This window comes from Mobula hypostoma, chromosome 22 (genome assembly GCF_963921235.1).
Source record: "Mobula hypostoma chromosome 22, sMobHyp1.1, whole genome shotgun sequence".
In the NCBI taxonomy this organism is placed as follows: domain Eukaryota; kingdom Metazoa; phylum Chordata; class Chondrichthyes; order Myliobatiformes; family Myliobatidae; genus Mobula; species Mobula hypostoma.
The window spans coordinates 17,705,524-17,728,945 of NC_086118.1; the positions used below are offsets into that span (position 1 = coordinate 17,705,524).

The 23,422-nt window shown below is 41.6% G+C and overlaps 1 protein-coding gene across 1 annotated transcript in view; it reads left to right on the forward strand.

The window, feature by feature from the left end:
- dnah9 (dynein, axonemal, heavy chain 9) overlaps positions 1-23,422 on the forward strand; it is a 585,611-nt gene that overhangs the window by 68,617 nt on the left and 493,572 nt on the right. Inside the window, exons 19-22 of the mRNA XM_063074264.1 lie at positions 4,211-4,377; positions 9,253-10,123; positions 11,688-11,818; positions 13,168-13,294. Of these exons, the coding sequence (XP_062930334.1) occupies positions 4,211-4,377; positions 9,253-10,123; positions 11,688-11,818; positions 13,168-13,294 (1,296 nt within the window). The remainder of the gene's footprint in view (positions 1-4,210; positions 4,378-9,252; positions 10,124-11,687; positions 11,819-13,167; positions 13,295-23,422) is intronic.

The following is a 23,422-nucleotide window of genomic DNA, read 5'->3' on the forward strand; positions in this document are numbered from 1 at the left end:
TGCTTCCAAAATCTCCTCAGCTACCTCTTTCAGAACCCTGGGGTGTAGTCCACCTTGTCCAAGTGACTTAAGTATCTTCAGATCTTTCAGCTTGCGGAGTACTTTGTAGTAATAGCAACTACACCCGATCCTTTCTTTCACTACACTCACATTTGCCCTGTGATGCTCTTGAATTTCTGGTGTCTTCCACAGTGAAGGTTGATGCAAAATAATTATACTATTCATCTGACATTTCTTTGTCCCCCATTAGTACCCCTCCAGCATCATATTCCAGCAGTCCAGTATCCACTCTCGCCTCTCTTTTACTCTTGATGTATCTGAAAAAAATGGTATCCTCTTACATATTATTGGCTATATTATTTACCATATTTCATTTTTCTTTCTTTATGGCTTTTTTAGTTGCCTTCTGTTGGTTTTTAAAAGCTTCCCAATCCTCTAGCTTCCCATTAATTTTATAAACTCTCTCTTTTGCTTTTATGGTGTCTTTTACTGCCCTTGTCAGCCGTGGTTGACAAGGAAAACTACGTCTTTGGGATGAATCTATCCTGCGCCTTCTGAATTGCTTCCAGAAACACCAGCCATTGCTACTCTGCCATCATCCCTGCTAGTGTCCCCTTCCAATCAATTTTTGCCAGCTCCTATTTCATGCCTCTGTAATATCCTTTCCTGTACTGTAATACTGAGATATCTGACTTAATATTCTCTATTTTTAACTGCAGGGTGAACTCTATCATATTGTGATCACTTACCTTAAGCTCCCTAATCAAATCTGGTTCATTACACAACTCCCAATCCAGAACTGCTTTTCCCCTAGTGCTCAACCACAAGTTGCTTTAAAAAGCCATCTCGTAAGTATTCTAAGAATTCCCTCTCTCGGGATCCAGCACCAACCTAGTTTTCCTAATCTACCTGCATATTGATATCCCCCATGACTATTGTAATATTGCCATTTTTACATGGTTTTTCTATTTCTCATTGTAATTTGTACCCCATATCCTAGTTACTGTTCAGAGGCCTGTATATAACTCCCATCAGGGTCTTTTTGCCCTTGTAGTTTCCTAACAAGGATTCTACATCATCTGATCCAAAGTCTTATTTTCCTAAGGATTTTATTTTATTGTTTTTTTTAAACAAAGCCACCAACCTCCTCTGCCTATCTGCCTGTTCTTTCAATACAATGTGTATCCTTGGATGTTAAGCTCTTAACTATGATCTTTCACCCACGACACAGTGATGCTCACAATGTTAAACCTGCCAATTTCTAACTGCGCTGCTTATTCCGTGTACTGCATGCATTTAAATATAACACTTTCAGACCTGTGTTCATCACCCTTTTTGGTTTTATCCCATTGCACTTCAACTCATCCCTCTGACCACAATTCTGACTTGTCATCTTTCTGTCCTTCCTCAGTCTCACTACACACTGCATTTATTTGTATACCAGCTGCCCCATTCTCAGCTCTATCACTCCATTTCCATTTCCATTTCTCATCCCCCTGCCTATTAGTTTAAACCCTCCCAAACTGCTTTAGCAAACCTGCCCATAAGGATATTGGTTCTCCTTGGGCACAAGTGTAACCGGTCCCTTTTGTACAGATTATATCTTCTCTAGATGAGATCTCAGTGATCCAATAATCCAAAACCTTGCCCTCTGCTGCATTTCGTCAACTACTCATTTACCTGTACTATTCCTGTCTTGTCTAGTATATGGTACTGGGAGTATTCCAAAGGTTACTACCTTGGAGGTCCTGCTCGTCAGCCTCTTCCCTAAATCCCCATACTCATTGCTCAGGACTACATATGTCATTGGTGTCAGTGTGCATCAAGACCTTTGGCTGCTCATCCTCCCTCTTGAATCTCCTGCAGCGATTCTGTGACATCCTGGACCCTAGCACCAGGGAGGCAACATACTATTGTGGCATCTCTTTCACAGCCACAGAATCTACTTTCCTATCACTGTCTGATTTTACCCTTCCCTGCTGAGCCTCAGAGTGCCACAGAGCCACTGGCTTGGCTGCTGCTTGAAACATCATTTCCTGCACCCACCCCCACCCCCACCAGTATCCAAAAAGGTGTTCATTTTGCTGAGGGCATTGAGCATAAGGGAACCCTGCACTGACTGGTTCGTCCCCTTGCTTCTCCTGGTGATCACCCACCTACTATCTGTAACATGCACTCTGGGTGTGACCACGTTAGTAAAAGTCTCATCAGTGAGGTTTTCAGCCTCCCAGATGATCCTGGGTGCATCCAGCTCCAGCTCCAGTTCCTTGATCATGTCAGTCAGGAGCTGAAGTTGGATGAACTTACTGCAGATGTAGTCATTAGGAAGACCCTGAAATCCCACGTCTCAGAGGAAAAGCATTTCCACTGCCTTAACTGTCATATGCCTACACTTGGTATACCTGTAACTTCTCAAGCTTAAGTTTTAGCCCGTGTCTGTTCTTGCCAAAGCCTTGCCACTCTAACACTATGCACTCCAATAATGGTTGCTCCACTTACACCTCACTTACTTTTATTGGCCCTTGCCGTGTGCCCAAGAGATTATTAGACCATAAGACCATATGATATAGGAGCAGAATTAGGCCATTCAACTCATCGAGTCTGCTTTGCAATTCCATCATGGCTGATCCCGGATCCCACTCACCTCCCTCCCCCGTACACTTACCTTCTTGCCATATCCTTTGATGCCCTGACCGATCCAGAAACTATGAATTTCTGCCTTAGATCAACTCACGGACTTGGCCTCCATCACAATCCGTGGCAGAGTATTCCCCAGATTCACTGCTCTCTGGCTAAAACGTTCCTCCAAAACTCTGTTCTAAAAGGTTGCCCCTCAATTTTGAGGTTGTGCCCTCTAGTTCTGGATACCTCCGCCATAGGAAACATCCTCTCCACATCTACCCCATCTAGTCCCTTCAACCTTTGGTAGCTTTCGATGAGATTTCCTCCCCCCACCACCCCCATCCACTCCCCTCTATTCTTCTAAATTCCAATGAGTACAGGCCCAAACCTGCCCAACCTTTTCATTCCAAGAATCATCATCATGATTGCAGCCTGCTGGAAAGTTTTGAAAGACCCTGAGCTCTTTTTTATCCTTGCGTTGCCTCAGCCATGTTTTCTGCCTGCCTTCATTTCATCTTCCATCTGACCAATCCTTCAATTAAATGCAAAAATGTGTAAATTAAATTTGCCGTAAGGGGTCCCAGGACTGAAATGGTCAGTCCTGGCAATGTCAGTCAGGTGCACTCTGTTTTGGTCACGTGTTCACGTAACTGCTTTGGGACTTGAATCTATAAACTTCTGACCAGAACAAGAGCTGAGCCTATTCCCAGAAGTAATTATTCGCTTTTTTTGAAAATTGAATCAAATAATTACATCATCAAAGACCCCCCATCATCCAGGCCAAGCTCTGTTCTCACTGCTGCCATTGGAGCCTTAGGACCCACGCCAACAGGCTCAGAAGCAATTCACCTTCAACCATCAGGCTCCCGAACCATCATGGATAATTTCAGTTATCTCAACTCTGAACTGGTTCTAATTCCAATGGACTCACTTTCAATAACTCTACAACTCATGTTCTCCTATTATTTAATTACTATGTTAATTCTTCAAATATGCAGTTTGTCTTTTGCTCATTGTTTGACGGTATTTGTATGCAGTTTTCATTGATTCTATTGTATTTCTCTGCCCTACTATGAATACCTGCAAGAAAATGAATCTCCAAGTACATACTTTGATAATAAATTTACTTTTAAGTTTGAACTTTACTTCATTGAATATGTTCAGATCCCTGGAGTCATCCCTGAGTCTTGATCTTCTGAGTAAGAGGCAGGAGACCTGTCTTTAATACTTTCACTTACTTAGTGTCAGAAGATCATGCAAGAAGTTTAAGGAGTTTGCTGGTAACATACCTCACTATACCACAGACCTATTAACTAGCTAAGTATTTAGAAAGGTCAATGTCACTTTGACCCTTCTAAGTACTTAGCTACTCAATAGGCCTGTGAAGTGAAGGTCACTTGGATGGCAAGGAAATACACTGGGAGCAATGCTCATGAAAAGTAGCAGAAGAATGACAAAAGTTGTATCTTTATAAGAGGGTGCTTTCACATTGCTTGCCTTGCTTCCAGAACTATTATTGAAATATAGTAGATTGTGCAACATGGATTGAAGTGAAGTATACAGTATATGTTGGTGCTTGTTTGTACAGGAGCTACCAGAGAAGTGGAGCAATACTAAGAAACTAGCAGTGACAACAAAGCAACATGTGGCTCCCCTTCAGGCCAATGAAGTCACAATTATTCGCAAGAAATGTGCCAGTTTTGATGTGGAGCAACACAAGTTCCGAGAGCAATTTCGCAAAAATGCACCATTCAGGTGAGGGGTGACTGCACCTTGTGTGTCAGCTACAAGCCAGCTTATAGCTAATGTATGGGTAGTATTCCAGTTTTTTGGCTCCAGTTTGTCTGGGACTATCACCATTTTGCTTTCAGGTGGGCTTCATGAATGTTTGGAAAACACATGCATAGAGTTGTGCACCCATATTTTTGAAATTTATGCTGGATTTGGTACTACACTGGATATTTTGATATAAGAGGTATTAGGATTGCAGTGTTCAGATTGTTCAAGGGTCACATTGAGTACCGGATTTCACATCCTGCTTGAATTATATTTCAACTGTTTCAAATTCCAGTTGATGTAAGATTGTTTTCTTGATGTAAATTTTACTCTACTACAGTGATAGATTAGTTGATGGACTGAATGCAGTTTTGATACTAAGTTGAAATTGCTTCATATTCATGCGGAACAGGCACTGTTAATGTATTCCAGTCTAGCCTAATACAAGATATTAAGAGCTGGTGGAAAGGAATAAGATAAAGGTTCCAATCAGAATTGCAACAGTTTGATACAGAGGATGAAAAATTCACATATCTTCTATAAAGCAACCATCGTTATAGATCCTTTCAGTAATTTTGTTTTCCTTAAAGAGCCACTCGAGTTATGTACTGCAATATAGCTTAATGAAAAGTGTGCCTGCCTCAATTTCAAGCTTTGTAACAGTTTGATATGCTTTGATGCTTTGATCACCTCTTTACAGAAGTATTTGTATGAATGGATTGCTTATTGCTACGACTATGGTTATGATAGTAATTTTAACGTTGGACAACATCAACTCAATTGTATTTTATCCATCCCTTGATGTTCATTTACATTGAGGTCACTCATATTGTAAATATGGAGAGTTGCTGAACAGCTGTCCCATCTAATTTTGTCAGTTTCCATTGTCTGCTAATCCTAATTATTGGTACTGTGCCACTAGATTTTTGAAGATGGGTACCAATTTGCCAATGCTTAAAACTTGTAAATGTAACTTGTGCATATCCTGTGATGTGATTTAGCAAGACACTCAGTTGTACAATTTCTGCTATATTAGAGAATGAATCCACATGATATTGCCTGAGGCACTGAATTTACACTCATTAATATTAATCCCAAACTAGCTGACCTCATGCAATCCTCTTCACAAGTATAGATAGATAGATATACTTTATTGATCCCGAGGGAAATTGGGTTTCGTTACAGCCGCACCAACTAAGAATAGACCATAAATATAGCAATACAAAAACCACAAACAATCAAACAACAAAATGCAAACTATGCCAGATGGAAAATAAGTCCAGGACCAGTCTATTGGCTCAGGGTGTCTGACCCTCCATGGGAGGAGCTGCAAGTTCAATGGCCACAGGCAGGAACGACCTCTCGTGCCACCCAGTGTTGTATCTCGGTGGAATATGGCCGGAGTCCAACAGTAAAAAGTTCAATATCCGGTCTACAAACACATTCCTTCATCATAATATGACCCAGATTGCACCAATTTTTGTTAACCAGAACAGTATTCAGGGAGTGGTGTCTAAATTTACAAAACTGTCCTGCAGACTTGTCAAAGAGCATTCTGCTTTGAATATATTCACAGAATCATAACCTCAGGCAACCTTACAGGTTTCTCATCACAAGCCACATTGCCTACAGCTGCCAGGATAAACCATCAAAAAATGGCTGCGTAGTGCACAAGGTCGGAGAAGATAGCCCTTGAAGCTCTCAACAGTGATTTCAGGGCTCTCTGGACATTAGGCCAAAGAGAGGCTTGGAAAAGCAAACATCTGGACTGATGCAGGGTTTTGTTCTGAGACGTTGATAATTCCTTTCCTTCCACCGATGCTACTTGACATATTGAATTCTTCCAGCAGATTGCTTGTTGCTCCAGATTCCAGCATCTGCAGTCTTTTGTGTTTCCAGAAGCTAGGAAACTTCCCTCAGCTGAAGAATTGATGCTCCTCCACATTGAACAACACTTAGAAGAAGCACTTAAAGTTAGAAGGACACAGAACATATCCTGGCTAGGGACTAAGCTGGCTGTGTTCTGAAGATCCAGACTAGATCATGACAGACTGTAAATGAACCAGCAAGAGATATATAAACCTAGTTGATTTGTGCTAACTCGGGCCACCCCAATCTGCCAGTGGAAATGCATCTGTCATGATAATATTGGCAGAATGGTAAGACTCTTGGCAGTGTGGAGGATAAGAGGGATCTTGGAGTCCGAGTCCATAGAATGAGCAAAGCAGCTGCGCAGGTTGACTCTGTGGTTAAGAAGGTGTACGGTGTATTGGCCTTCATTAATCGTGGAATTGAGTTTAAGAGCTGAGAGGTAATGTTGCAGCTATATACGACCCTAGTCAGACCCCAGTTGGAGTACTGTGCTCAGTTCTGGTCACCTTACTACAGGAAGGATGTGGAAGCCATAGAGAGTGTGCAGAGGAGATTTACAAGGATGTTGCCTGGATTGGGGAGCATGCCTTATGAGAATAGGTTGAGTTAACTCGACCTTTTCTCCTTAGAGCGATGGAGGATGAGAGATGACCTGATAGAGGTGTATAAGATGATGAGAGGCATTGATCATCTGGATAGTCAGAGGCTTTTTCCCAGGGCTGAAATAGTTGCCACAAGAGGACACAGGTTTAAGGTGCCGGGGAGTAGGTACGGAGGAGATGTCAGGGGTAAGTTTTTTACTCAGAGTGGTGAGTGCATGGAATGGGCTGCCGGCAGCGATGGTGAAGGCAGATAAGATAGGGTCTTTTAAGAGACTTTTAGATAGGTACATGGAGCTTAGTAAAATAGAGGGCTATAGGTAAGCCTAGTAATTTCTAAGGTAGGAACATGTTTGGCACAACTCTGTGGGCCGAAGGGCCTGTATTGTACTGTAGGTTTTCTATGTTTCTATGAAATGACCACTCCATGGTACCTGTGGAAACAAGTTAAATCTTTACAAAAAGGGTACCCTTAATTAAATTCTGTGTCACTACAATTGAGCTAAATGAGACAAACCCAGAAGAGATCGGCTAGCTTAATACTGGGCGTCTATTAATAAATCATCCATGTGAGCCATTAGCAGCAGACTGTAATTCCGTGGCTTGGCTTAAAGCTCACTGTGCAATTACTGTCAATCCAGGAGATCAGCCTTATTTCAGTAGGAGTGCAGAGGACATCCTGAGAGCAGCACTGGATAGACCTAAAAATGAACTGGCAACCTACTGAAGCTGCACTCCTGGACACGGTGTATGTTGTGTAACTAGAACACATGTGGTGGACAGAGCTAAGTATTCTCACAACCAGTGGATCAGATCAAAGTTTTGTATTCCTCCCAAATCATGAATAGGACACTAACATCTAACTGAAGAAGAAGACTTCAAGAGCATTTCAATTCGTTATGGTGGTGCAGTATTGAAGCATACTTACATGACCATGTTTATTTGAAACTGCTGAGTAGAAGTTTCATCTGTGTTTTTGTTTCCCTGAGATCCCAATCACAGAAACCAGTTTCATCCAATTTGATTTTAGGAAAAGGCTGAGAGTACTGGGAGTAACAAAGGTTGGGGTATGCCTGCAATTCCGAAATCCTCTGTTCCAGAACGAGCTGCGCTTCTGGCCCAGCTGTTTCAATTCATTTGTAACACTGGCACACACTCGACAATTGCAGAAAGTTGTCCCTCAGTGAGCTGTCTTCAAAAACTGGACAAATCCAATTCAGCTGCTCCATATACTCTCAATTATCAGCATAGTTGTAGAAGGTATCTTCAGCACTATTCTCAAGTGACACCTATTTGCCAGTCAGATAGTTATTGATACAAAGTTTGGGATTTCTTAGGACCGGTTGCCTTATCATAACCTTGGTTTGAATATTAACCAAAAATCTGAATTCCAGAGATGGGTGATAATGATTTTCATTGACATCAAAGCAATACTTCACAATGTGGCATCAAGAAGCATGGGTGAAACTGAAGTCAGTTGCTGTTGAGGGGCCGACCACTCGTATGTATAGAGACATTTCAGGAAGATGGTTTGTGTTTGTTGAAGGTCAGCCATTCCTGCTTCAGGATCCTTTTGCAGTCGTTCCCCGGTAGGTATATTAGGCCCCTCCATGAACATACTGCATTGACTGGAACAAAGCAGGGATGAGGCAGGGTATGGTGTGTTGTGATAAATAAATCAGCTTGAAATACCCAACACAGTCCATCATCTACAAGGCACAATTCAGGAAAATGAGAATCACTGAATGCAACTTTGACAACTTTCAGGAAGCCAGAAGCAATCATAACAAAACAACCAACTTGACTGATATCCTATACATCACACAAAGCATTTCTTCCATCATTGTGTACCACATATAAAATATACTGTGGTTTCTCAGCCAAGCTATCTGACACCTCCCAAACCGGCAAGTTTTACCACCAGGAAAACAAGGCTTCAGGCATATGGAGACACCACACTTGCAGTGTTCCCTCCAAGTCACATAGCGTCCTGATGTGAATCTAATTCCTGGAGCTTCCATCCCAACACCTGAAGAACCTTCACAAGAAGGAATACAACAGTTAAAAGAGGTGGATCACTGTCAGCTTCTGGAGGGCAATGAGAGATGGGCAATAAAGTAAGGCTTTGCCAGCAATGCCCATGTCCTGAAAAATTATTGCATACAGTATAACCTCCATCTTTGTCATCACTGGAGATTCTCGCTTAGTGATTACATGAAGATACAGTAGTTACTGTATCATGCTGTGATTGCTATGATGTATCCATATTTTATTCAGTGGCCTAAGTGACTTTTCTTGAGTCTGTAATTATTAAATATGCAAAATGAAGAAAAGAAGTGTATATTCTCTAATATAGTGATTCATTGTCTTTTCTTTTCATTAGGTTTGATAGTGTACAAGCCTACCAAATACTGGATGTTGTCCACTCTCAGATCAGCCAGATGGAAACAACAATGGGCACCATTAATGAGTCTGCCAGTTTATTTGAGGTCAACGTACCAGACTATAAGCAATTAAAACAATGTAGAAAAGAAGTACATCTTTTGAAACAACTGTGGGATATGATTTTTATGGTACATTCAAGCATCGATGATTGGAAGACGACAAAGTGGAGAGAAATCAATGTTGAAAACATGGATCTAGAATGTAAAAAGTTTGCTAAAGATATCCGTGCCTTAGATAAAGAAGTGCGGGCATGGGACGCTTTCACTGGATTGGACAGCACAGTAAAGAATATTTTAACTTCATTAAGGGCTGTAGCTGAACTTCAGAATCCAGCTATTCGTGATAGACATTGGTATCAACTAATGCAAGCTACAAATGTAACATTTACAATGGATGATAGCACAACTCTAGCTGACCTCTTGAAACTGAATCTGCACAACTTTGAAGAAGAGGTTTGTGGAATTGTTGACAAGGCTGTAAAAGAAATGGGCATGGAAAAGGTATTGAAGGAGTTGAATGCCACCTGGAGCACTATGGAATTTCAGTATGAACATCACTCACGCACTTCTGTCCCATTGCTCAAATCAGATGAGGAGCTTATTGAGACCCTGGAGGACAACCAGGTCCAGCTGCAGAACTTAATGACGTCCAAGTATATTGCTTTCTTTTTGGAAGAGGTATCCTGCTGGCAGAAGAAGCTGTCTATCGCCGACTCTGTAATATCAGTTTGGTTTGAGGTGCAACGAACGTGGTCACATCTTGAAAGCATCTTCATTGGGTCTGAAGATATTCGCTCTCAGTTGCCTGAGGTATAATAAACATTTACTTTGTAGTTTTAAGTGTGATGAAATTATAGCATTTAAATTTATAATTATAACTCAGAAGTCATATGTCAGTTTTTGAGCTAACGTAAAAGTGAAAAATAGTGGAGAAAATAAGGGGCAACACACACACAAAAGGCTGGAGAAACTCAGCAGGTTAGGCAAAATTCATGGTTGGAAGGGAACAGTCGATGTTTTGGTCTAAGACATCTTGAACCAAAGCTCGATTGTCCATTTTCCCCTGATGTATGCCACTTGACTTGCTGAATTCCTCCAGCACTTTGTGTGTATGTTGCTGCAGATTTCCAGCATCTGCAGAATCTTTTGTGTCTCTGGAGAAAATAAAAGCATTTGGATGGTCAGATGCACAAAGCACAAACATCTGAGACAAAAAGTAATTGGGAAGTTCATGAAATATTGGGCTTTGTCTCAATGGAGCTGAAATACAAAGAAATGTAAGTGATTTTTTAAATGGATGGAGTGTGGTCACAGCTTATTGAAGTCATGCATTCAGTTTTGCCTGTAGGTCTTCAAGTGGAACATATTGGTCCAGGGCATGGTACAACTAGGGTTCACCAGAATGTTTCTGAGGGCTAAATTATGAAGATAGTTTGCATACAACTGGGTTGCATTTCTTGTGTTTTGAATGTTAAGTGACAATCTAATGAGGGGATAAAATGTTCAGTAATTTAGTTCAGAAGGATGCAGAAGTTATTTCTTCTGATTTAATTGCTGCCTTTAGGGTAGCAGTGAAGGTATTCCTTTACTCAGTGTGTTTAGGGCTCCCTTCACTGTGTCAGGAGCATTCTCTCAGTTTTCACTACTGTCACGCAAGTCCTCAGTGGAGACTCAGGAATACAGTCCCTCTCAGATTTAGGAGGATTCTTCATTGCTATTTCCATAACAATTTTGTTTTGCCAGTCCGGGCTGTTAGCCCTGAGCTGAACCCCCGAACCAGGAGGATCAGAGGACCACTCTTAGTCTGTCCTCTACCCTTTGACTTATTTGGCATGGGTGACCCTACCAAGAGCCAAAGTATAAAGCCCTGGCTCCAGCTGGCATAGCTCTCTGGGTCACTGAGGCACGCAACCCTCCAAACCATGACAAAGTTATGGTTCCCTTGGAGGATTTCTTCTAAGGTCAGGAGAAGTCTAGATCAAAGGATCTAATTCTACACTAGTGCTAGATTACTAGTGAAACTAAAAAGCACTTTTTCGCACTTCGTGTTTGGAATTCTAGACTTTGTCACCTTTGTCACAAGATTGTGGATGCTGGATCTGTTGAAATGTTCAAGATTGAAGAGATCAGATATTTACTATTAAAACTATCAAAGAACATAGATTGATTAAAGGTGTTTATATATTTATCAAGCAAGATCAAGCTCTTTCTATCTTCAATTCATTTCCTTTTCATCTTTTTCTAAATATTTAGAGGCCACTTTAAAAGTATAAATAACACTTCTCATTTTTAGAAGTTGTTCCGTTCATATTTTATGCTAAAATAGGTCATAAAAATGTGTTAGAAAATTATGGTTGTGCTGTGCGTCATGTAGGATTCCAAACGCTTCGATAGCATTGATAAAGACTTTAAAGAACTGGCATGGGATGCTGAGAGAACTCCAAATGTAGTGGAAGCCACTAACAAACCAGGATTGTGTGAAAAGCTTGAAGACATCCAAGTGAGGTAAATTAAAACTTTTCTCATTCGATTGAATGAACTAAATGAAATATTGAGTGCTGTAATAAAAAAGAAGTGGAGTAAAACAATCTATCAGTGAAGTCATGACCTTTGTCTTCCTTTGAAAGTTCTTGGGGGTTCAAAGCTTGGTCTGGCTATATTCTGTCTTCAGCTGCTGTGCTCCCTGAGGTTGTAAAGCACAATAAAACCCACTCCTAAAGTTAAACTACTGAACAATGGAGTTGGAAGGGCATTGTTAAGAATAGTAAGAAAGTAAGTAATATGATAAGCTTCTGTTTGTCTTTCGTTAAGGTCACGGGCCTTGGAGACTTGTTGAAATGCTGTCTGAACATCTGGACAATTTAAAATATGTAAATCTGGGGAATGATATTTGTGTCAGTAATGGTGACCACAGAAGTATTAAATTATTGTAAGGACAATAATGATTCACAAATGCTCTTTAGGAATGGAAATCTGCTGTCCTGAAACAGTTTAGCAATGTGTTAAATTGCCTTGTAAGCCATTCAATTATAACAACTGCTAGGGCTGGGCAATGAAAATATTGACCTTTGCCAAATCATCCACTTCCCATAAAAGACTAAAGCTAGCAAAACTTGTTCAGCGAGCATGATGCGGGTCTTCTGGAACTTGATTGCTTCTGCATATACAGATGGGACATGAGTGAAAACAGTGAGTTGCCTTAGGCCTAAATGTCCTGGTATTTAAATGGTAGTTGCTCATGGAAAGAAGATGGGACTTTAAGATCTATGTAAATAACTTATCCAAACTAGCAGAGACAACATGAGACATGTTCTAAAGGCTGCAGCCTTTCTGAGGAATTAAAAAATTTTGTAAACTAGGCTAATGTTGTTTTGCACTAGGCAAGACCCACAAGACTCTGAAAACCTCAAGATGTATACTCACCAGTCTGGAAGTCTATTTATCTTATTTAATTTGTGTATTGGCAGCTGGCCAGGGTGATGTTTTCAAAACATAAAAAAAGTCCATCACATTTTTTGCTCAATGTAGTAAGACTCCAATAATCATGTCTACTGTTTGAAAGTTCCACTGCTTCAGCATCTGGCTCATCTGGTTCTGTTACCCATACTCCTTTCTACCATCGGGCCCTGTTTGCACCATTCCCTGTAAATTCACCTGAGAACTTTTTGTGCTGGTTTGTAAAATCAAAGCAGTGAATTAAAAATTGTGGTACTAGAAATCCAGAAAATCTTGCTGGCTGGAAACCACCAGAGTCCTGTGGATGCTAGGTTATCGGAGTTTTATGAGAAATTGCATTCAGTAAATCTTAAGTGTGATGTAAATGGGTGCTTTGTTCCTATCTTCTTCCTGCATAGACTGGCACTCTGTGAAAAAGCTCTGGCTGAATATCTTGACACCAAAAGACTGGCCTTCCCCAGGTTCTATTTTATTTCCTCTGCTGATTTGTTGGATATTCTATCCAATGGGACCAACCCTCATCAGGTGAGCATCTCAGTCTGCTAGCTAGAAGGGTACAAAATGCTGGGGTTATTAATATTGCACAAATAACTCAAATTCTTCTGCACACTGGGTAAACTTGTACAAATTCAGGTAAAGTGTGAATCTAGGATTATATTCAGGTGTCGGGTAAAATGTGAATTTAGAATTATAATCAGATGTATTTTTGACAATATTTTCTTCTTATTGATGTAGGACTTACCTTAATCACTCAGTAGCACCATATTGCTGAACAGTTGTGATAAGTTTTTGAAGGTCTGTAATACTGAGATATTGACCTTCAGACATTAATTTAACATATACTACCTAGGCTTGTGACACGTGGGCCAAGTGGTTAAGGCGTTCGTGGCCAAGTGGTTAAGGCATTCGTCTAGTCACCTCAAGGTCGCTGGTTCGAGCCTCAGCTGTGGCAGTGTGTTTGTGCCCTTGAGCAAGGCACTGAATCACACATTGCTCTAGTCTGTGTGAGGAGTGGCGCCCCACACAGACTTCCAATCTGCGCCTTGTAAGGCATGAAAATGCCCGACGCAGGAGCAACAAGCTCTTCGGACCACGACCATGCCAATCTGTTATTCTGTCTAGTTCCATTAATGTGTACCTAGATCATTGCCCTTCAAACCTCTCCCATCCATGCACTTATTCAAGCTTCTCTTAAATGTTGCAGTTGAACCTGCAGTGCCATTTCTTCTGGCAGCATAGTCCACGCACCCCTCTCTTTGTGTGACAAAGTTTTCCCTCAGGTTCTCCTTAAATATTTCACCTGTCACCCTTTACCTATGACCTCTAGTTCTAGTTTCACCCAACCTCAATGGAAAAATGTGTTTACATAAAGCTTATGTATACCCATCATAATTTTGTATACTTCAACCAAGTCTCCCGACATTCTTCTCCACTCCGGGGAATTCAAATTTTCCTCACTAAAGTCTTATATAGCTTCAACATAACATCCCAAATCCTATACTCAGTGCTCAAATTTATTAAAGCCAGTATGCTCAAAGCTCTCTTTACAATTTTATCTACAGTACTTGTGACACCACTTTCAAGGAATTATGGATCTATATTCCCTGATCCCTCTGTTCTAGAGCACTCTTCAGTGTCCTTCCAATCACTGTGCAAGTCCCACCCTGGTACATTCTCCCAGAGTGCAACACCTCACACTCGTCTGTATTAAGTTCCATTTGCCATTTTTCTGCCCATTTTTCGAGTTGGTTCAGTTCCTGCAGCAAACTTTGATAGTCTTCCTCACTGTCTACTGTGCCCCCCAGTCGAGGTGTCATCTGCAAATCTGCTGATCTAGTTTACCATGTTATCATCCAGATTGTTGATACAGATGACAAACAACAATGGACCCAGCACTGATCCCCGGGCACATCACTAGTCACAGGCCTGCAGTCAAAGAGACAATCAGCTACTGCCAAATGCTGCTGCTGGATGCAGATCTTGCATGTGTAGTCATCAGGGACAATGGGGATCTCCATGTCTTCCCACAAGAGGAGCATTCCACTGTCTTGACTGTCATTCCCACTCTTAATGTGCAATAAGAAGGAAAGAAATAAACAAACTCTAGAAGCTTATCTTATTGTATCCCTCAGGCTCGGCCAGCCCATGGTCGTCTAGGGGAAAACAACTTCTGGCCCCGCCAAACTTGAGAAATTTTGTTTGTGTGGATGCTGCGTGATGTGTTGCCCGGTTACAGATCTGCACCGCAAAATATCAGACAGTACATCATATGCAATTAAATGATTGAACTTTATAAATCCTAATCTGAATAAAGGGTTAGTAAAGAAAATAAAAAGTAAAAGCGCCCATTTTAAGGAAAAGCTCTATTGTGCATCATTGGAGCTCACTGTTTGTTCATTTGTTCCTGTCGACCTCCAAGCCTAGCCAGCCTTCGGACTCTCGCTCCTCTGTCCACTCCATCTGCTGGTCTTCTGACTCTTCATTTACGTCTTCCTCCTTCTTCTCTTGCCAACAAAAAACCACGTAAAACCTAACTCCCAGACACTCAAGAAAGAACAATATTTCTCCCATTGGAAAACATACATTCCAAAGTCCTGTTATCTCTGGCCATAACCCAAACATTGCTGCTACAGAGAAGCCATTTCTTTAACAGTAGAACATTACATAAAAGCCATTACATTAGCCTCAGCAGTGAAACCTTACAGCGTGTTACACTCTTCCCCCCACTGAATTCACTCATGTCCTCATGACGTTGAGATAATTTGCCAACCCTTCCTACAAAACACAAAGTCCAATCCAGGTGTAAAAAGCAGTGATATAGCTCCCCAAAACAGTTGGGGTCACACTCTGCCACAATCTCCTCTACCAACCTGCAGGCACTGGGGGAGTCTCATCCTCAATCAATAGGGAGTTAGCAAAAGGCAGCATGTACCACAGAACCCAAGGAACGAGTGCAGAGTGCTCACAGTCTGGGGTCTTGGCCAGGTGGTAACCACCTCTATCTTTTCTGTCAACTTTCCTCCTTTTTCCTATAGTTTCTCCCGGGCTTGTCTCACAGGGACACTGGACATTACCATCACCGGGAACAGGTGCACCAGGGATATCCCCCTTGAGGTCTTCCAGAGCATCCAGTTAGAGGGTCTCACCCTCAGGCATTCTGGGAAAGTTGGGTGTCCCCACCACTCTCGCTAATTCCCCGGGCCGTACCACCATTGGCTTCGACTGGGTGAACCACACTGTCCTTCGTCTAAATTCGATATCCGGCCCAATGTAACCACACACTTCCTCAAAAGCAGCTCGAAACACCAGATGCACAGACAATGTCCTCAGAAAGCTCTCCTCAGCTTTCTCCTTGCAGGCCCCTATGAGCCTCCTCAGAAATGATAGATCTCTGTCTTTGAAGTCTCCACCCCCAGCTACAGGAAACTCAACTTGTGACTCAGCCCGCTTGGCTACCTTCTCCTCCTCCCTGACAGTATGGACAGGCCATGGCCCCGCCTCACCTGGGGTACCGATAGATGCTGGCAGTCCCACCACCATTACGTCAGCGCTAGTGTGAACTAAAACAAGGCCTGAGCCCGCCGATTCAAACTTTCAACCAATCTCTGTCGCTTTACATCATCAGAGCATTGCCACTCATCTAACAACTGAGAAATCTGCTTCACCCCAGCAGCTTCCATACCAGTACAGATTTAAACACACAGCCCACTGGTTCAAAGCTCAGGGCAATCACGCAACATCCAACAGAATCAATCCCGGATGAGCCCCCACAATTGTAACTCTCAGGCTCAGCCAGCACGTGTTCATCTCAGGGAAAACAACTTCTGGCCCCGCCAAACTGAGAAATCTTGTTTGTGTGGATGCTGCGTGATGTGTTGCCGGTTTACAAATCTGCACTGCAAAATGTCAGACAGTACACCATATGCAATTAAATGATTGAACTTTATAAATCTTAATCTGAGTAAAGGGTTAGTAAAGAAAAGAAAAAGGGCCCATTTTAAGGAAAAAGTCTATTGTGCATCGTTGGAGCTCACTGCTTGTTCATTTGTTCCCATCGACCTCCAAGTGTAGCCGGCTCTTGGACCCTCACTCCTCAGTACACTCTGTCCGGTAATCTTCTGACTCTCTCCATTTGTGTCTTCCTTCTTCTCTCGCCGACAAAATACCGTGAAAAACCTGGCTCCCAGATACACAAGAAAGAACAACAGTTCTCCCATTGGATAACATGCATTCCTAAATCCTGTTATCTCTAGCCTTAACATAAACATTGCTGTTACAGAGAAAGCATTACCTTCACAGTGGAACATTACATAGAAGCCATTACATTAGCCTTAGCAGTGAAACTTTACAGCGTGTTACATTAGTCTCCACCTCTTCACGCTAGCCTATTGAGTTGAAATCTCAAGGTCCCCAATCTAACCCTGTCCACTCCAACAATGGCTCTGCTAAAAGTACCCACTCACTTTAAAAAATCTCGAGCTAATTAACTACAAACAATGGCTCTTGCAATCTCAAGTTCGTGGAACTTCTAGCCCAGCGAACTTTAGCCGACAAATTCTGATTCACTAACATACTTAACCAGATGTGACATAATATAAAAACTTTTTTCATTTGTTATTTAACAATCATTGCATTCTAAATACTTTTTGAGAAGCATTTTGGAAGCAAGTTTTTCTGAATGTAAATACTTTTTCTACATAATTTGTAATTCTTAAAATAACAAGCTCATCACCTGCCCTACTGATCCCTGTGAAATACTTGCATTTTTCTGCTTCTTCAGGCTTTTGCTTTTGTTTTTGTTATGGCATATTTACTGAAGGCATCAGAGGACAGGGAGGAATTGATTTACTAACACTTGTTAGTTGGTTATGCGCCGTGTCAAATGACATGGATGATCATGGTCTTCCCATGACTATGTTTGCTCTTGGAAATTTTTTCTACAAAAGTTGTTTGTCATTGCCACCTCCTGGACAGTGTCTTCACATACAGGTGACCCCAGCAATTAGCAATACACTGCAGAGGTCGCATAACCAGGGCTAGTGATATGTACCAGCTGTTCATACGACCATCCACCACCTGCTCTCATGGCTTCAGGGGACCGTGATAGTGGAGCTAAACAAGTACAGCACCTTGCCCAAGGATAATCTGCAGGATAGTGGAGAGAAGGAGCACCTTGCACCTCTTTCTATAGAGATGTATCTCCACCCCGCCACCAATTACTAACACTGTGTCCATTTATATTTATATTTCAGAATCAGGTTTATTATCACCAGCATGTGATGTGAAATTTGTTAACTTAGCAGCGGCAGTTCAATGCAATACATAATCTAGCAGAGAGGAAAAAATAATAAATAAAATAAAATATGATAATAAGTAAACAAGTAAATCAATTACGTATATTGAGTAGGTTTTAAAAATGTGCAAAAACAGAAATACTGTATATTAAAAAACAGTGAGGCATTGTCCAAAGCTTCAATGTCCATTTAGGAATCAGATGGCAGAGGGGAAGAAGCTGTTCCTGAATCGCTGAGTGTGTCCCTTCAGGCTTCTGTACCTCCTACCTGATGGTAACAGTGAGAAAAGAGCATGCCCTGGGTGCTGGAGGTCCTTCATAATGGATGCTGCCTTTCTGAGACACCAGTCCCTAAAGATGTCCTGGGTACTTTGTAGGCTAGTACCCAAGATGGAGCTGACTAGATTTACAACCTTCTGCAGCTTCTTTTGGTCCTGTGCAGTAGCCGCTCCATACCAGACAGTGATGCAGCCTGTCAGAATGCTCTCCATGGTACAACTATAGAAGGTTTTGAGTGTATTTGTTGACATGCCAAATCTCTTCAAACTCCTAATGAAGTATAGCTGCTGCCTCGCCTTCTTTATAACTACATCAATGTGTTGGGACCAGGTTAGTTCCTCAGAGATCTTGATACCCAGGAACTTGAAGCTGCTCACTCTCTCCACTTCTGATCCCTCTATGAGGATTGATATATGTTCCTTCGTCTTACCCTTCCTGAAGTCCACAATCAGCTCTTTCATCTTACTGACGTTGAGTGCTGGGTGGTTGCTGCAGCACCACTCCACTAGTTGGCATATCTCACTCCTGATTTTTAGTTGTGCTTTTCTATTTTTAACAATTTTCTGGAACTTTGATTTCATATTAAAACTGATATTATAAAATTAATTCATTTTACTGTACGGTAAATGAGGTTGGGAAATGCAGATGGGATCCGTTTCTGGTTTGCTGACTGAGCATTCTGATTAGTAGTTCTGTATGATGTGTAACTTCACTATTACTGGACACCACAGAACTCTAAAGAACGATTCATCACATGAATTTAACAATTATGATTAAAAATCTGCAGTGTCTTTGTGAGCTTCTTTCTTTGAGTTTGCTTCCATTCATTTTTGACAGCTGTATTCATGGTGCGGAGAAACAAACGCTTACCTATGTCGGGGATGATGTTGAGCAAATGTCAGCAACTATGCAAAAGTCCAAGTTCCTCCCTTGGTACAATTGAGTTGCATTCAGCATTTCACCCATTTAGCATACTCTCAAGTCTTTTTATTTCCCTCATTCTCCATGTTAAGTTGCAGCTGGTTTATGTAGATTTAATATTTAAAAATAAGAACCAAAAATGTTGCAAATATTTATAATTGTTATACCAATATTTAGTCTTTCAGAAGGATTGACTATTTGGAATGGACCTTAGTCGAAGCATAAATATGTTTATGACAATAACAAACTAAGGAGGCAAACCCTCATTACTCATTGCCAACAATTGTACTTCTAGTTGTATTAGTGTATTCATGGCACACAAATGTTTACAACTATTTGTCTCTGTGAAAAGCAAATATATTTCATATAGGAATGAATTATTGCAAATTGCAAACTTAATATTCCGCAGTAGAATGACATGAAATTACTTAGTAGTACAAAGGAGAGATATTTTCATCTTTTCTGAGCTTTGGAGTGCATAAGACAAAAAAGAAACATTATCATTTATCTTTCACTGATGTGGGAGATATCTAGCAAATAATCAGATCATTTCTGGACCAGGTGCTTTCCTATCTCCTCCGTAGTAGCACGACAAAATAATACTAATCACTTTTTTTGAGCTTTGTACTTTTATTAGAGGAGCAGATTTAAGTTGGAATAATGTGTCTACAGTATGATTTATCTCTTGTTTACCAAGTTATTGATTTAAGCTGCACTGGTTAATCAGTGGTTAGGAAAGTTTCTCTCATTTTACTCGAACATAACTTTTCATCAGACAATTAAGACGGCAGATATCATACCAGTCATTTGCAGTCCTTTATCTGCAAACTCTGGGAATCACTGATGTTAGACACATAACAGTAATGGTGCTGATCCTTTGTTAAATTTTGAGAATAGATTTCTGGGTAATAAAGCTGTAAGCTGCTTATGGACTTATTTCAGAACTGCTGAGTGGACAATTGATCTTGGGTTTCTCCTGGGATACTCACGATTACAGAACTCAGTCCTCTGTCAATTTGACTCAGTTGAAGTGACACAAGAAATTGCTGAGGGCAGTGGATATGCTGTGTTACTAGACAACATCCCAGACTGTATTGAAGATTTGTGATCAGCTGAGCTGTTTCAGTTCTTTTACAATACTGGCATCCACCTGACAATGCCAATAACTTTCAGGTGTTTCCTGATGACAAATAAGCAGGAACAATTCAATTTAACTAGTTAATACTCAATCAATCTATATTTGATTATTAGCAGTGTATTGAGTACGTTATTGACATTGTTATTGAATTGCATTAATCACCAATAACCTACTCACTGGCGCTGAAGTTTTGGTTTTGTTAAGATTGTTCTGCTCTTTACATCATCACAACATTGATCTCAAATGGATCAAATCTGAATTCCGGGGGTTAGTTGGGAGTGACTGTCCTTGACCTCAGTGCCAAACTGATTGAAAGTGGTATAATGAGCCCTAGTAAAACTGAAGTCAGAGGGCATCAAGGGAAAATACACCAATCGTTGGGTTGTGATTGCTGGAGGTCAAACAATCCAACCCTAGTACATTCCTGCAGGAGTTCTTCAGGGCAGCAGCCAAGGCACAACAATCTTCTGCTGCTTCATCATTGATTTTAGAGTCATAGAGGAATACAGAACAGTTATGTCCATTGGCTGGATTTGTCTATGCCAACCAGGGTGCCCATCTAAACTATTCCCTTTTGCTCATGTTTGGCCGATATCCCTCTAAAACCTTCCTATTCATAATAAATCTTCTTTCCAAATAAGGTGAGAAGTGAGAATGTTTGGCATGAGGTAACGTTAAAGTACATCTCAGAATTATTTGAAGATAGCAGGATTGAGGATTTACAGAATTAAATCAAATGCCTAATCAACTTAAAATATCGATGTCAGAGATAGAAAGTGTGATTTGGAGTCCAAAAGTCAGAAAGGTGGCCAGTGAAGATAAGATTTCCACTGAAATTCTGAAATCACTTGGTCCGAAGGGAAATATGAACCTTTTAACGATATTAAACAACTGTTATATGACAGGAAATCTTCTGGAGGACTTTCTCAAATTGGTATTTATCGCCTTACCAAAAAAGCCAAGAACGATAAAATGTAACGAACACAGGACGATAAGCTTAATGTCTCACTGCGTCAAGCTACTGTTGAAAGTAGCGTTCGGCAGAATGGAAGGTACAATCAGCGATGAAACTGGAGAAACACAGTTTGGTTTTCGTAAAGGCTCAGGAACAAGAGAAGGAATATTTGTGATGAGAAACATCATGGAGAGATGCATTGAGGCACAAAAGACCATCTACTTGTGCTTTATTGACTATGAAAAGGCTTTTAATAAAGACACGAGAAAGTAATAGAGGTGCTGATCAAATACGATCTGGGATGGGAGAAGTGCAGATAATAAGGAACTTGTATTGGAAACAGAAAGCGGCGGTCAGGGTAGAAAATGAGCTATCACCATGGGCATGTATTAAATGAGGCGTAAGGCAAGGCTGTGTTGGCTCACCAGATTTGTTCAACCTCTACGGAGAATGGATTTTTTGGGAATGCGACCATCAGAAGACAGGTATTCCAATTGGAGGCCGGAAGGTGGATAACATCAGGTATGCGGATGACACCACGTTGTTAGCTGACAGCGAATGCGAACTGCAAATTATGCTGAATAAAGTGAATGAGAAAAGCCTTGACTATGGACTAAAAATCAACCCTAAGAAAACAAAATCGATCGTGGTAAGCAAAACAAACACTAAAGAATCATTCATGATGGTATCATTACAAGTGAATGGACAAGACATTGAACAGGTGCGAAAGTTTGAGTATCTTGGCAGTTGTCTGACAGATGACGGGAGATGTGAAGTTGAGATCAGAAGGAGAATAGGTATGGCTAAGACCCAGTTCATGAAGCTACAAGATCTACTATGCAATCGGAAGGTAGACATCCAAAGTAGAATTCACTTCCTCGAGTGTTATGTATGGTCAGTGCTGAGGTATGGATCAGAAACATGGACCCTGAAGAAAGGTGACATGAAACGAATTAATGCTTTTGAAATGTGGTGCTATCGACGAATGTTGAAGATCAGCTGGGTAGAGAAAGTTTCAAATGAGAGGGTTTTGTCTGAAGTTGATAGACCACAGATACTCAAACAACAGGAATTCTGCAGATGCTGGAAATTCAAGCAACACACATCAAAGTTGCTGGTGAACGCAGCAGGCTAGGCAGCATCTCTAGGAAGAGGTACAGTCGACGTTTCAGGCCGAGACCCTTCGTCAGTACTAACTGAAGGAAGAGTTAGTAAGAGATTAGAAAGTTGGAGGGGGAGGGGCAGATCCAAAATGATAGGAGAAGACAGGGGGGGGGGATGCAGTCAAGAGCTGGACAGGTGATTGGCAAAAGGGGATATGAGAGGATCATGGGACAGGAGGTCCGGGGAGAAAAACAAGTAGGGGGGGAACCCAGAGGATGGGCAAGGGTATAGTCAGAGGGAGAAAAAGGAGAGTGAGAGAAAGAATGTGTGTATAAAAATAAATAACGGATGGGGTACGGAGGGAGGTGGGGCATTAGTGGAAGTTAGAGAAGTCAATGTTCATGCCATCAGGTTGGAGGCTACCCTGATGGAATATAAGGTGTTGTTCCTCCAACCTGAGTGTGGCTTCATCTTTACAGTAGAGGAGGCAGTGAATAGACATGTCAGAATGGGAATGGGATGTGGAATGCCCTGAATGATGGTGAGGGAGGAAGTGTAAGGGCATGTGTAGCACTTGTTCCGCTTACAAGGATAAGTGCCAGGAGGGAGATCAGTGGGGAGGGAGGGGGGGGACGAATGGACAAGGGAGTCGCGTAGGGAGCGATCCCTGTGGAAAGCAGAGAGAGGGGGAGGGAAAGATGTGCTTTTCCCCTCCGTAACTTCCGCCACCTCCAACGGGATCCCACCACTAAGCACATCTTTCCCTCCTCCCTCTCTGCTTTCCGCAGGGATCGCTCCCTACGCAACTCCCTTGTCCATTCGCCCCCCCCATCCCTCCCCACTGATCTCCCTCCTGGCACTTATCCTTGTAAGCGGAACAAGTGCTACACATGCCCTTACACTTCCTCCCTCACCACCATTAAGGGCCCCAGACAGTCCTCCAGGTAAGGCGACACTTCACTT